Here is a 15444-nt window from a genome sequence, read left to right as displayed (position 1 = left end):
AGTCCTCGGATCTTCTCTTCCATCAGCTCTATCAGGCAGCACTTCATGCAGACAAAGCTCTTTTCAGGCGCCCCCTCCAGGATCATGTACATGCCGCAGCTTCCACATCCAGTCATCCTCATTGTGTCTTTCACTGCTACCTCTGTATCAGTCATGGCCTTCCCATCTGGAGCCTGGTAGTCAAAGCAACTCAAGCCCCCAGCAGGCACCAGACCACCACCGTATCCCTTAAGTACCTTGTCAGTTCCTCTGTCTTGGTCTCCCCTGCAACCTCCCACTGAAACTCCCCTGTTTACAGCTCTGTTTGCTGGTTCCTGTGCCGCTGCCTGACTGGCTGGCTACTTATATAGAATCCCTGATCAGGTAAGCCCCACCCCCTAATGAGGGCTCCGCTGCTCTCCCAGCACACTGCCCCTAGCAGCCTCCACACACACACACACACACACACACTACACAATACAATCCACAAACTACAAAAACCTGCTTCTCCAACAGAACTCCCACTGAAACTCCCCTGTTTACAGCTCTGTTTGCTGGCTCCTGTGCCCGATATCCCCGATATCTGCTGGGAGAGCAATACAGCAGGGCACAGACAATCCAGGAAGTTTTTGGGAAGTGTAGGGGACAATTTCCTAGTGCAAGTGCTGGAGGAACCAGCTAGGGGCAGAGCTCTTCTTGACCTGCTGCTCACAAACAGGGAAGAATCAGTAGGGGAACCAAAAGTGGATGGGAACCTGGGAAGCAGTGACCATGAGATGGTCGAGTTCAGGATCCTGACACAAGGAAGAAAGGAGAACAGCAGAATATGGACCCTGAACTTTCCCTCAGGGAACTGATGGGCAGGATCCCCTGGGAGAATAAAATGAGGGGGAAAGTAGTCCAGGAGAGCTGGCTGTATTTTAAAGAATCCTTATTGAGGTTGCAGGAACAAACCATCCTGACGTATAGAAAGAATAGTAAATATGGCAGGTGACCAGTTGGCTTAACAGTGAAATCCTTGCTGAAGTTGCTGATCTTAAACACAAAAAAGCAGCTTACAAGAAGTAGAGATGACCAGGGAGGCATATAAAAATATTGCTCAGGGCATGCAGGAGTGAAATCAGGATGGCCAAACCACACTTGGAGTTGCAGCTAGCAAGGGATGTTGAAAGTAACAAGAAGGATTTCTTCAGGTATGTTAGCAACAAGAAGGAGGTCAAGAAAGTGTGGGCCCCTTACTGAATGAGGGAGGCAACCTAGTGACAGAGGATGTGGAAAAAGCTAATGTACTCAATGCTTTTTTTGCCTCTGTCTTCACAAAAAAGGTCAGCTCCTAGACTACTGCACTGGGCAGCACAGTATGGGGAGGTAGTGACCAGCCCTCTGTGGAGAAGGAAGTGGTTCAGGACTATTTAGAAAAGCTGGACAAGCACAAGTCCATGGGGCCGGATGCACTGCATCCGATGGTGCTAAAGGAGTTGGCGGAGGTGATTGCAGAACCATTGGCCATTATCTTTGAAAATTCATGGCGATCGGAGGAGGTCCTGGCTGACTGGAAAAAGGCTAATGTAGTGCCCAACTTTAAAAAAGGGAAGGAAGAGGATCCGGGGAACTACAGGTCAGTCAGCCTCATGTCAGTCCCTGGAAAAATCATGCAGCAGGTCCTCAAGGAATCAATTCTAAAGCACTTGGAGGAGAGGAAGGTGATCAGGAACAGTCAGTATGGATTCACCAAGGGCAAGTCATGCCCGACTAACCTAATTGCCTTTTGACGAGATAACTGGCTCTGTGGATGGGGGAAAGCAGTGGATGTGTTATTCTTTGACTTTAGCAAAGCTTTTGATATGGTCTTCCACAGTATTCTTGCCAGCAAGTTAAAGAAGTATGGGGTGGATGAATGGACTACAAGGTGGTTAGAAAGCTGGCTAGATTGTCGGGCTCAACAGGTAGTGATCAATGGCTCCATGTCTAGTTGGCAGCTGGTATCAAGCGGAGTGCCCCAAGGGTCGGTCCTGGGGCTGGTTTTTTCAATATCTTCATTAATGATCTGGAGGATGACGTAGATTGCACCCTCAGCAAGTCTGCAGATGACACTAAACCGGGAGGAGTGGTAGACACACTGAAGGGTAGGGACAGGGTCCAGAGTGACCTACACAAATGAGAGGATTGGGCTAAAAGAAATCTGATGAGGTTCAACAAGGACAAGTGCAGAGTCCTGCACTTAGGATGGAAGAATCCCATGCACTCCTCCAGACTAGGGACCGAATGGCTAGGCAGCAGAAAAGGACCTAGGGGTTACAGTGGACGAGAAGCTGGATATGAGTCAACAGTGTGCCCTTGTTGCCAAGAAGGCTAACAGCATTTTGAGATGTATAAGTAGGAGCATTGCCAGCAGATGAGGGGAGAGATAGCTCAGTGGTTTGAGCGTTGGCCTGCTAAACCCAGGGTTCTGAGCTCAATCCTTGAGAGGGCCATTTGGGGATTGGTCCTCCTTTGAACAGGGGATTGGACTAGATGATCGCCTGAGGTCCCTTCCAACCTTAATAATCTATGATGATGTGATCATTCCCCTCATTTGGCTTTGGTGAGGCCTCATCTGGAGTACTGTGCCCAGTTTTGGGCCCCACACTACAAGGCGGATGTGGAAAAATTGGAAAGAGTCCAGAAGAGGGCAACAAAAATGATTAAGGGGCTAGAGCACATGAGTTATGAGGCTAGGCTGAGGGAACTGGGATTATTTAGTCTGCAGAAGAGAAGAATGAGGGGGGATTTGAATGCTGCTTTCAACTACCTGAAAGGGAGTTCCAAAGAGGATGGATCTAGACTGTTCTCAGTGGTATCAGATGACAGAACAAGAAGTCATGGTCTCAAGTTGCAGTGAGAGAGGTTTAGATTGGATATTAGGATAAACTTTTTCACTAGGAGGGTGGTGGAGCACTGGAATGGGTTACCTAGGGAGGTGGTAGAATCTCTTTCCTTAGAGGTTTTTAAGGTCAGACTTGACTTAGCCCTGGCTGGGATGATTTGGTTGGTAATTGGTCCTGCTTTGAGCAGGGGGTTGGACTAGATGACCTCCTGAGGTCCCTTCCAACCCTGATATTCTATGACCTACAAGCCCCTAAATGATTGAGGTTCTGACTACCTACGCAACTGCCTCCCTCACCACCTGATACCATGACAGTTGCCATCAGCTAAGGCAATTTGAGTTTGCAGCCCCCTGTGTGGATGGGAGAGTACTGCTGGGAGGGTGTTCTCAGTGTCAGTGTGAAACAACACCTCCATCTGCCAGAGGCCAGGTTTAGCAACCAGGTAGTCAGGCTGCAAAGTTTATTTGTTTGAACAGGCTCTTTCAAGGAGGGCAAGAGGAGGTTGAATAGATGGGAATATTTTGGGGAGCTCAGAGAGGGTTTAGTTTGCGGGAACTGGATGCTCACTCCAAATACAAACAATCCAGACCAACTAGATCAGAGTTCTGCATGGGCACATTTTGAATAAGTAGATAATCCACACTGAAGTCTCCCCAACTCTCTGAAATATGATCACTAGGCCCCTTTCTAACTGGAACTTCAATTCAACACTAGTTCAATGGAACACAATATTCCTTTCCATATATGGCTTGGATTTTTTCCTTTTCTGTGTTATACCTGACAAAACCTTGCAATAAGTTTTTTTTTTATATCAATAAAATTAGACAAGTCACAAGGGAGTAATTTTAGCCCATATGAGCCACTGTACTTTGGAAAGACTGCAAGGACATGTTGAAGCTGAGGAGGAAGATCTAAGCACACACGATCACGAGCCCAAACACTAAGAAATGTTCCAAGTGATTTGATGGGCATGTTTTCCTGCTGGCATAGATGGTGAAGTGTGAATAATAGTTTTATTCTTTGTTTTCAGTGTAGTGTAGCCATGTTAGTCCAAGGATATTAGCAAGACAAGGGGGGTGAAGTAAGATATTTTAGTGGACCAACTTCTGTAGGTAAAAGAAAAGATTTTAAGCCACACAGAGCTCTTATCAAAGAATATCAGGGTTGGAAGGGTGCTCAGAAGGTCATCTAGTCCAACTCTCTGCTCAAAGCAGGACCAATCCCCAGACAGATTTTTGCCCCAGATTCCTAAATGGCCCCCTCAAGGATTGAATTCATAACCCTGGGTTTAGCAGGCCAATGCCCAAACCACTGAGCTATCCATATCCCCGCTTTCGTCAGGTCTGGGAAAGGTCACACAATATCACAGCTAAATACAAGGTGGAACAGATTGTTTAGTATAAGTAGTTAACTCATATTCTAAGAGACCATTCTGTGTAAGTTTAGATTTCTAGCAACATCTAGAAATGTGGGGTCCTTTCAGATCTTAAATCAAAAGTTTTCCACTGCAATTTACAAGAGTCAGATTTGAAAGAGAACCACTTGTTTATTTTCCTATCTGGTCAAACCCCAGCTCTATTCACCTGTAATGTTAGCATAAGGTGCATTAACAGTAGATTGTGCAGAGTAAATTCTAATACTACCAATTCCCTTCTTTCCTTGTCCGCTTTGATCAATGGTGAAATGGTTCAAATTATTAGGCATCTGATTTACTGTTTATTTTTGATTAATGGGATGTATTTTGTGTTTCTCAGAGCTATTGCTTCAGGCTGTCTGCAGACTTAGGCAAACATTACAGCCTCAGTGTACATTGGTTTCACAGCCTCATGACAACAAGGGCTAGGGGAATATTTTTAAATGAAAGAGTAGATTCTGGAGGACAGGATGGCAGCCACAACAAAAAGTTACCGGCTTACTGGGAAGTCATGAGCCATCCCACACCAAGTTTCTGCCCTTCAGCACTTCACCTTGTAGCATGAACCCAGGAGTAAGTCATGTCCCCTTCCTGCCAGGATTAGAAAAACCTTGCTTTTTGTCTTGGGAACAGGAGTGCTTGACAATTTCCCCTACCAAAGCAGGTGCTCCTGAATGGAGAGAATGTGGATGGAGAGAATCTGAGGATACAGATGCCTTTGTGAGGGGGTAATGTGGAGGGGAATTCTTCCAACTACTCTTCATACAGCGAGTAGCATGTTCAGGGCCAGGGCTATGCTGGAAAGGGAAAGAGCTGATACAGTGGAGAAAACCAGAGCTGGTGCAGTTACAGCAGCAGCAACCCACTACAAGCGAAATGGGGGGACGCAAGGTAAAGAGTAGAACCCCAATGCCATGGATGGGATTTGAAGAGAATGAAAGAAGCCAAGAGACCCAAGGAGAAAGCGACAGAGAATGTATTCACACATAGAACCCTCCCAGAGAGCGAAGTGTGGCAGCTGATTCCTTACTGCCTCTGCACTGACAGCATGAAGGCTTGGAACTGGCCCAGCTTGTTTTAATAAGAGACTAGACCAGTAGTCCCCAAAATTTTGAGGGTCACCCCCCACCCATCTGCGCCCACCCGCCCAGGGGGATGAGGAAGACACGGACGGCGTAGGGGGGCCGAGGCTGGGGCCAGAGCTGTGGGGTGGGTCTTGGGCTGGGAGCAAGGCCAGTGGCCAAACCTGGGCAGGGGGCCGGAGCTGTAGCTGGGCTGCGGTGGGGACCGACAGCCAGACCCACAGCCAGGTGCGGCTCTGCTCCCATCCCAGCCTTTGCCCTGGACTGAGAACAGAACTGCGGCCAGTGGCTGAGGGTGAAGTTGTGCCGAGGCCAGGGATGAGGCCAGGAGAGGGGGAGGTGGCTGGGGGCAGGACTGGAGCAGAGCTGAGAGGGGCTGGATGGTGCTTCCTCCTTGCCCCCCATGGGGACTGGCCCAAGCCCACCGCACCCTCTCCCCAACGTTTCTCCACACCCCCTATGGGGGCCTATCCCACATTTTGGGAACTTCTGGACTAGACATATTCTCCTGCAGTGAATGCCCTCCCATATTTACAACAGTAATGAACTCCAATAAGGGGCAATCCTCCAAGTACTGACCTTGGGTTACAAGCACATGTACCAGAATTGTAGGCCTCACATCATCTACGCCTAGGTTACCATCACACCCTGTGAACACCCAAAGAGGATGAGGTGGAATAAAATAAGTGCTACTTTCATCTTCGGAGCAGGAGCATCGACTAGTAGTTGAAGTGCTAGTGTGAAGGACTGCTCTGGATTCTGTTCCCATACTTATAAACAGTTATGAGTTTGGGCAAGTCACTTACATCCAGATCCTCAAAGGCACTTAAGCACCTAACTTTGACTTGGAGTTAGGCACCTAAATGCCTTTGAGGGTCTGGCCTGTCAGCTCTGCCTGTTTCTCCATTGGTAGAATGGGGGTGACACTTCCCTGACAGCAGTACAGGTTAATTCATTAATATTTATGAAGCACCTTGAGGCCCAGGCACAAAAGGGAGGAATGTAATTCAGAACAGAACACACAGGCCAATTCAGCAGCCTCATCCCATACAGATGAGAGCTCAATGAGCATTCAGGTTACTTCCATATTTAATCAAGTATGGTCAATTTATCACAGGGGTCTGCAACCTTTCAGCAGTGGTGTGCCGAGTCATGTATACACTCTAATTTAAGGCTTTGTGTGCCGGTAATATATTTTAATGTTTTTTAGAAGGTCTCTCTATAAGTCTATAATATATAACCAAACTACTGTTATATGTAAAGTAAACAAGGTTTTCAAAATGTTTCAGAAGCTTTATTTAAATTAAATTAAAATGCAGGTCTTATCAGTTTAGTGTGATCCTTGCCCTTGCTTTTCCTTGCTGAGTTTTCCAATGTCTGGCATGTATTTGGATACTTTAAGCTGCACACAGGCTTCTGAGTGATTAGTTGTTACCCAGCTGGAACCCCAGATAGGCAGCTGAGGTGAGTGGAGCTGGCGGCTGGTAGGGCACAGCAGAGCCTGAGGCCTGGACTCTGTCTGGCAGTGGGCCTGCGCTGGAACTCCAACCGGAAGCAAGGTGAGTGGGGCTGCAGCAGGGGACCCCGGCTGACAAGGGGCCAGCAGTCAGAACCCAAGGGCAGTGACTGAGCGGCTCAGCCCGCCGCTGCTGCTCTGGGGTTTCTGCCACTGGCTTCTGCCAGCCAGAGTCTCAGCCCACTGCCAGCTTGTGGTTCCTTCACCCAGGCCAGCAGCACGCACTGAGTGGGACTGGCGGCGGGATGCCGGCTGGCAAGGGGCCAGCAGCAGGAACCCCAGAGCTGGGGTGGGCTGAGCGGCTCAGCCCGCCCTGCTCTGGGGTTTCAGTCACCGGCTCCTGCTAGCTGGGGTCTCAGCCTGCTGCCAGCCTGGGTTTCCTTCACCCAGGCCAGCAACGGGCACAGAGTGGGACCAGCGGCAGGCTTCTGGCTCGCAAGGGGCCAGCAGCAGGAACCCCAGAGCGGTGGCGGGTTGAGCAGCTCAGCGGGTGCTGAGTGTGACCAGCGGTGGGATCCTGACTGGCAGGAGCTGGCAGTGGAAACCCCAGAGTGGTGGCGGGCTGAGAAGCTCAGCCCGCACTACATTCCATCAAAAATTGGCTCGTGTACCATCTTTGGCAAGCATGCCATAGGTTGCCAACCCCTGATTTATCACAACTCTTAGAATTAAGATTGGATTGCCAATGAAAATGGGATCTAGTGTCTGCCTGTGTTAGACAGAACTAACAAACAAGATCCAGGAAGTGAGACGGGGAGCAAAACTGCTTTGTTCGCCTGTCTGGAGGCTTGGTAATCATTGATTTTAATAAACCAGAACAAGCCTCTTTTGCTTAAACAATCTACAGTGTATTGTTTGAGTATGCTTGAGTGTTTTATACACATGTTCAGGGGATGTTTGCCAAGTCACTGCTGTGCTTCATCTGGTATTAAGGATTGGGATATCTGCTACAAATGATTAACCTGACATCTCAGTGTGATTTTGTTTATGTTTCTTACACTTTTATGTTAAAATTGTTAGTTCTTTGGTGCAGGGAGAACACTGAACTAGGAATTAGAAGACCTGGGTTTTACTCCAGCTCTAGTACTAGCCTGCAGGGTGACCTTGGGCAAATCATTTCACCTTCCTGTGCTCCAGTTTCTCCATCTGTTAAATGAGGATAATGTTACTGACCTCCTTTGTGAAGCACTTTGAGAGTGTGGAAGTACAGAAAGAACTGACAGGGATTTGTAGGGGATCTTAATGAATGACAGGCTCTGTTAGCCAGAGTTAGCCTAGCTGTAACCCTAATAACGCGAGATTTGTAGAAGCGAAAATTGTGTGAGGCGAGTGGAAAAGAACTGCATGAGAAGTTATTTTTCAACTTTGTGTGGATAATACAATATGTAGACTGGCATCTCTTTAAGTGAGAAAAACAAGATATCAGAATGACCTATGTATAAACAAAATGCAGCTGTTGCTTATTATTGTCTGTAACAAAAGTATAAATGCTTGCTGTAATTGTTTACCTGTTGAAAGACCTGTCTAGGAAGGGAGACCCTATGTCCTAGTGCACTCTCTTCCTGTTGTAGCTGCTAAACAGAATAAAGTATCTGACTCTGCTGCACCTAAACAAAAAGCGAGAACTGAGTTTTTCTCTGACAAGAGGTACTGACGAAAAGTCTGATGTAAGAACTAGGTATTATTTTCATTCAGCAACTAGTACATCTTTAGCTTGATATAACGCTGTCCTCGGGAGCCAAAAAATCTTATCGTGTTATAGGTGAAACCGCGTTATATCAAACTTGCTTTGATCCACCGGAGTGCGCAGCCCCGCCCCCCCAGGAGCACTGCTTTACCGCGTCATATCCAAATTCGTGTTATATCGGGTCACGTTATATCAGGATAAAGGTGTACAATGGGACTCCAATCTATGACTGGGACTACTAGACTCCAATAGACAACTAATAGCCAGTTTTGTTCTCAAAGGAAGCCAGTTTGGGTATAAATCAAGGGAAGGGACCCATTAGGAGGGTTGAAACAACTGACTTTTCAATGTTTTGAAATCTCAGAATTCACAGCACCATACCACAGGTTCATTTTAAATGAGGAGCCCACTTTGGCTCTCAGTTTACCAACATATAATCTTACTATGAAATTTAAGAAGATTAAGCTTTTTAGAAGACGGAAAACAGATGTGTGTGCATTTAAAGGAAGAACTTACATATTACTTGTGTGACCCAGGGAGAGGCAGGTGGGCTCATATATACAAATCTAACTGTACCCACTCACAGCCTCCTGCCCCAATTGGGCTAACATGGTTTTGGCTTGTAGTATTTGTGGGACAACAGCTATAGGTCAATGCTACAGCCCAACAAGTCCAGTACTCACTACAAAGAAAAAGTTGTGTTAGAACACAGATGTTCCATAAGCTATTATTATAGGACATGTAGCATAGATGTGATCTAAAAGCATCGCCTGAATTATTTTTGCATAGCTGCTATTTGTTGCCCTCTATCCATACACGTTAATTTCCAACTGTAAAACCTGCTTTGAGGAGCAAGGGCATGTAGACCAGCAGGAAGCACAGACTTTTGGCTACTGTAACCAAAAGCCAATCCAGTGCATACCCTTTTCATAATCAGACATGCAAACACTTTGAGGACACCTTGTCCAAAGGCTGCCGTTTTGCAACTGACAGGAAGAGGGGCTACTGGCTAAGTCAATACAGTCACATTATTAACCTACACTGTGTTAAACCAAAGCACTCCATTTCCTTCACTCTCAGAATCAGGAGTCATGAAGCTGGTAGCATATTTGTTTGTATTAATTTTTTATTTCAAGTTGCCAGCGCTGCAAAGACTGCAGTGGAAGATGTGTGCCTGAAGAAGTGTCTCTATAGGTCTCTCTTTTAAAACTCCATGGAAATATTGCTACTGATCTTGAGTTTTGTAAAAGTTTTGATGTCAATGCCCAGTGCTGACATAGGGCAAGCTATCCCAGCCCCACCAGCCTCCAGTCCAGCCAAGCACCCCACTTTACACAAGGAGTTAGTGCTTTATTTTGTGCTTCCTGAACAGGACGGAGGTAGCAACGTGAAGCACCCCAACACAAATAAGCATTCTGGTCTGCAGTATCCCTACAAACCCCAGCCCAGGCCAAATACCTGCACCACAGGGGAATCAAGATGGTACCTGGCCTGCCAGCCTCGAGCCTTCATTGGGAATACCAAAATGTGGGTCTTCGCAGACTAGGGAACCATTTAGTAGAGCAGGATCACACCCCCCACTCTAGGGCAGTTCACCACATCCTCCCCCGACTATACCACCCTTCTTCACCAGAGCAACACACTCCATCCCCCTCTCACCACACCGCTTTCCCAAACTCCACGGCAGCCCGGCCCAGCCTCCCCTCACCATAGCGCTCCCCCCACCGAGCAGCGCTATATCCGTGGAGCCCCCGCGGCCTCGGGCCCCTCACCTGGCGCGCGCGGGACGGCGTCGCGTAGCAGCCGCCAGTAGCGCGCGAAGGCCTGGTCCAGAACCGCGCATCCCGGTCCCACCGCCGACGAGCGCGCGTAGCCGAACCGGAACCGGCCGGGGCTCAGGCGGCAGCGCTCCCCGCCCGGCGACTCGCGAACCAGCTGGGGCTGTGGCCACACGGCGCCCGCGGGCACCGGCACCAACCCCACCAGCAGCAGCGCCAGCCCTAGCTCGGCCATGACAACCGGCACCGGTCATGTGACTCCAGCCTGGTCAGGTGACGGCGGGTCGCGTGACAATCACCCCCGCGGGGCAGGGGCAGGGGCAGGGGCAGTGGAGTCCAGGGCTCTGGCTACAGGAGCGGGGTCTCCCAGGAGCCTGCCCAGGGGGCGTAGAGAGCAGGGTGTTCTGCGGCCAGGGCCTCAGCTTCACACCAAGGGCCTTGCACAGCCGCTCACCACAGTTTCTGGGGACCTCATTCCCTCCACCCCTTCAGCCTCAGGCCCGGGGATAGGGAGCGCCCAGCTCCCTGGTGCAGGACGGCGCAGAGCCTCTAGAGGGCCTAATCCACACACATGGTGCACAGTTACCACACAAAGGCTGCTTATACGGGGGCCTGGTTTCATTTGAACTTAAAAATTAGATCAACCAGCTGCATTGTTCAAGGCAGGCACGAGTACTGTATTAAGGGTACATGACACTGCTAGGGGGACATAATTCTATCACCCACCCACCTACTGCCTCCCAGCGAGATAGATTAATTACAATGACAGAAAGCCCCCTTCCGTCAAGATAGGAAGCATCTACAGTGCCATGTTGTAGCTGTGCTGCTGTAGCACAGATGTAGCCTAATACAGCTATTCTCCCATGAGAAGGAGTATGTGCTGTCCCAGTATAAGGGAGCTTTATAGCTCTATGACTTTGTCCTGCTAGGAGCTGTACAGCTATATTGGTAAAAAAAATTACATCCCTAATGGATATACCAATACCCTGTTTACACTTGACTACACTACTGGCTGGGTTTTATAATTACAGATTATACACTGTCATTAATCTCACTTGTCAGGGGAGCCTTTCAAGGAGCCCCAAACTGTCAGTGTTGGTAGCAATCCCAATGCCTTATAGTTCACAGGTTCAGCTGAAAGATGGCTCCCAAGGGCCTCCAGTTTGACTGTAACTTGCAATGACAGAAAAATAGTGCAAACAATATGTCAGTGATGGAGAGTTTGAACACCACGAGCACTGGAAGAGGTTACCTAGGGAGGTGCTGGAATCTCCTTCCTTAGAGGTTTTTAAGGTCAGGCTTGACAAAGCCCTGGCTGGGATGATTTAGTTGGGGATTGGTCCTGCTTTGAGCAGGGGATTGAACTGGATGACCTCCTGAGGTCCCTTCCAACCTTGATATTCTATGATTCTGTGAAATAAAACAAATGTTGTTTTGGACTGGAACATGAAGCATCAAGTCACATGGCAACATCCAGGGCATATTGGAGTTGGCAGGCCCCTAAGTTTCTTCTGTTTTTCACCCTATAACAATGCCACATAGCTTCACACACACACTTTTTTTCTTTTCCTAGCTCCCATTTCAGGAGGAGGTATCCACCCTCAGTTTACCCTGTATTTCTATGGTGGCTGGTCTGTCCAAAAGCAGTACTAATATTTAATCACATAAGAAGAGCAGGCTCCGGAGAAATAGCAGAACTGCACTGCCCAAACTCCAAACATTGCCATTGCCTCTTCTATCACATATTGCTATGTACAAGATGGCAAGAAGCCTTGTGACCTCTGAGCAGGTTTCAGAACAGAATTAGCTGTAGGAGCCATTGATCAGCTGTTATTTTCAGCTTTTTCATTGGGCTGGAGGGGTCTGAGCCATGGGGAGGGAAATGGGAAGTGTCCATAGTACATATTGGAGGTGAGTCCCCTGATTCCTGCTAGTTTGTGTTTGTCCTTGCTGAATGACCTGTTCTGGGGATGAGAACTGACTCACACCCTGGTGCTCTGTGCCAGAGGTGGGATGGGAGCCACTTCCAGCTTGTTCTGTTGGGCAGAGGGGAGCTCAGAGGTTTCTTTGGGGCCTTTGCTAGGGAGATTGGATGGATCCCCAGGGGGCACAGAGGCTGGGGGGTATGCGGCTGAGGATGGGAATAGGTCAGTTCGCACTCAGTGGGGCAGGGGGCAGCCTTAACTAGAGATGAGTGGGATCTGGGGTGGGGTGGAATTTGGGGTTTGCCCTCATTGTATCTGCAGCTGGGCCCAACCCATTTTTTGTGTCCCAGCTAGAGGTGCCCATGGGCAACACCAGTGTGGGCAGAGGTGTAGGGTGGTTTTGTGCCTCTGCGATTTCAGATTCTCAGGCAGAAGCTGCTTCTGGCTTCGACTTGTTATTGAGCTCCTGGGAGAGGGAGAGCTGCAGTCGCTGGCATCCAGAACCACAACCAGTTCCTGCAAAGGGATGGGGACTGTGGTGAGGCCCAGGGAAGGGCAGTATGTACAGTTGTGGGGACCCCAAAATCCCCTGGGGTCAACGTCTGTAAGGACATACAACTCACCCCCATGAGAACAGCCCAGTGGGTCCCCAGGGCCAGTGTGACTCTTCCCAGGTGTATCCAGGGTGTGAAGTACCTCGCTACCACATGCCCTTAGTGTGAGAAAGCTGTGTCTGTGCCAGGTGGGGGTCAGCTCCCCAACACCGCTGGTCATGGGCCCTCCGAGCACCTCCCTGGAATGTCCAGTCCCTGATTCACTGGACACTTGCAGTATTCACAGATCCGCTGCTTCCAAAACCCAGCGCACTCTAGCTTACCTGTCCCACCTGAGATCATCACTCTGCTTAACACACAGCACTTCAATTTGTTGACAGTGAAATCAAGGATAAGTTTATTAGCAAAGCCCAGAGATTCAAGTGATAACAAGTAGAAGTGTTAGAAACAAATGGTTACATATGGAATAAAATCATAACACACATTCTAACGCCTAGACTTCATTAACTAGGTACACTCATGTCTTGTAGAGTAATGCTCACCCAAAGTCTCTGCAGCATTTTACAGCCAGGTTGTCTGTGACCCTCTTTTTATGAGACAGATAAACTGTCAGCTTGCCTCCTCGGCAAAGGGTCCCCTGTGTTTCCTTGCACCACACATACACCAGAACAATCCTTTGTCTTTGTTCATAATCAGGATGCTTGCCCCTCCTACCCCCGCTGTTTCTTTCATCTTGTAGATTTTGCAATCTCTTATGTTGCCTAGAGGCCTCCATTGTGAGGCAGACAATACACACATGGCCAGATGGGGAGATAGTGTCAGTTATCTCCTGCCTGAAAGGAACATCTCTGAGGTGTGACACCTCCTGGTGACCTGCCTTGACTCCAAGACCTTAAGGGCATAATTGGACATATAGATACAGTAATTCCTCACTTAATGTTGTAGTTATGTTCCTGAAAAATGCGACTTTAAGCGAAACCATGTTAAACGAATTCAATTTCCCCATAAGAATTAATGTAAATAGGGAGGGTTAGGTTCCAGGGAAATTTTTTTCACCAGACAAAAGACTATATTATATATATACATACACACATGGTATAAGTTTTAAACAAACAATTTAATACTGTTACACAGCGATGATGATTGTGAAGCTTGGTTGAGGTGGTGAAGTGAGAGGGTGGGATATTTCCCAGGTAATGCCTTACTGCTAAATGATGAACTAGCAATCGGCTGAGCCCTAAAGGGTTAGCACGTTGTTAATGTAACTTCACACTCTACAAGGCAGCACGAATGGAGGGATGGGAAACAGCATGGCAGACAGAGACAGAGACACACACCATGTGTGAGAGAGAGTGTGTGAAAGATGCTCATTGCTCCTTTAAGTATGCTGACCCCACTCTAAGTACACTGCCTTTTTAAATAGATCAGCAGTTGAGACAGCAGCCAGAAAGCTCCCTCCATCCTGAGCCCTGTCATGTCCCCCACCCCCCACGCTATGGAAATGGGGTAAGTGGGCTGCAGGAGCAGGGGGGAGGGGGACACCCTGACATTAGCCCCCCCTCTGCACCGCCCCTTGCACAGCAAGCAGGAGGCTCTGGAGAGCAGCTCCAAGGCAAAGGGCAGGAGCAGCACATGGCAGTGGGGGGAGGGACAGCTGAACTGCTGGCAATTGATAGCCTGCTGGGCTGCTGCTGCATGGGGAACTGAGGAGAACGGAGAGCTGATAAGGGGGCTGCCAATCCAACCTGGTTCCAAGCCCCCATCAGCCAGCTCCAACAGGCTGCTCTTCCTACAAGCAGTGGACAAAACAGGTGGCTGCCAAACAACCTTATAAGGGAACATTGCGCAACTTTAAACAAGCATGTTCTCTAATTGATCGGCAATGTAACAACGAAACAACATGAACCGGAACGACTTTAAGTGAGGAGTTACTGTACAGAACTCCTTCAGTATTCTCCATACACACATTTCACAGAGATTATGATGACTAGTGGGTTATGGCTCTCAGTAGAGACCTGACAAGCTACCCTTTGGAGAATTGCAGATCTCCAACCCAGGGGATCCCTGTAAACTGCTGTGTATCCCCTGTGCCCTCTGCCAGTAGGCATCAAGGGGTCTCTGGGTCACAACTGGTCTCCTCTTTCCAGCAGTGGCCTATCCTCGACACTTCAGTGAGAGGCAGTATCCCTCATGCACCTGCTTAATTGTGCCCCTTGGACTGGGTGAATCCTCCCTGCCCCGGCTCCCTAGGGAATCAGGAGGTTTATAGCCAGGATCATCTGCTCCCAGCAGTGCTCTCCCATCCCCCACAGGGACACTGGCAGCTCCTGAGCCTGCAGGGTCACTGTGTTTCTTCCACACTCTACAGCTGGTGTGAAGCAAGGGTCCCATTGGAGCCAGGTGCTGGCCCATGACTGCTCTGGGGGATGGTGGCCCAGTCGGGTTAGGCTGGGGCTCTTGGTACCTAGGGGATGGTGGCCCAGCTGGGATTTGCGAGGAGTCTGGGAATGGGGGGCCCAGTTGGGTCAGGGTGGGGCTCTTGAGTCTGGAGAATGGGCACCCAGGTGGGTCAGGCTGGGTCTCAGGTTGGTGGGGTGCAGCGGTTCCCACTCCATGACATTGTGAGTCTGTCCCATTTCACA

The 15444-nt window shown here is 48.9% G+C and overlaps 1 protein-coding gene across 3 annotated transcripts in view; it reads right to left on the bottom strand.

Annotated features, from left to right (window-relative positions):
* The window catches only part of HEXA (hexosaminidase subunit alpha), a 38088-nt gene extending 27516 nt beyond the window's left edge, over positions 1-10572 (bottom strand). For all 3 annotated transcript variants that reach the window (XR_007776349.1, XM_050968298.1, XM_050968299.1), the window contains exon 1: positions 10318-10572. Coding sequence is in view for 2 of the 3 variants with exons in the window: in XM_050968298.1 (XP_050824255.1) it covers positions 10318-10558 (241 nt within the window). In the remaining variant the exon portion in view is untranslated. The remainder of the gene's footprint in view (positions 1-10317) is intronic.
* Positions 10573-15444: the final 4872 nt, after the last annotated feature.

This window comes from Gopherus flavomarginatus, chromosome 9 (genome assembly GCF_025201925.1).
Source record: "Gopherus flavomarginatus isolate rGopFla2 chromosome 9, rGopFla2.mat.asm, whole genome shotgun sequence".
In the NCBI taxonomy this organism is placed as follows: Eukaryota; Metazoa; Chordata; order Testudines; family Testudinidae; genus Gopherus; species Gopherus flavomarginatus.
This window is presented reverse-complemented; position numbering and strand designations above follow the sequence as displayed.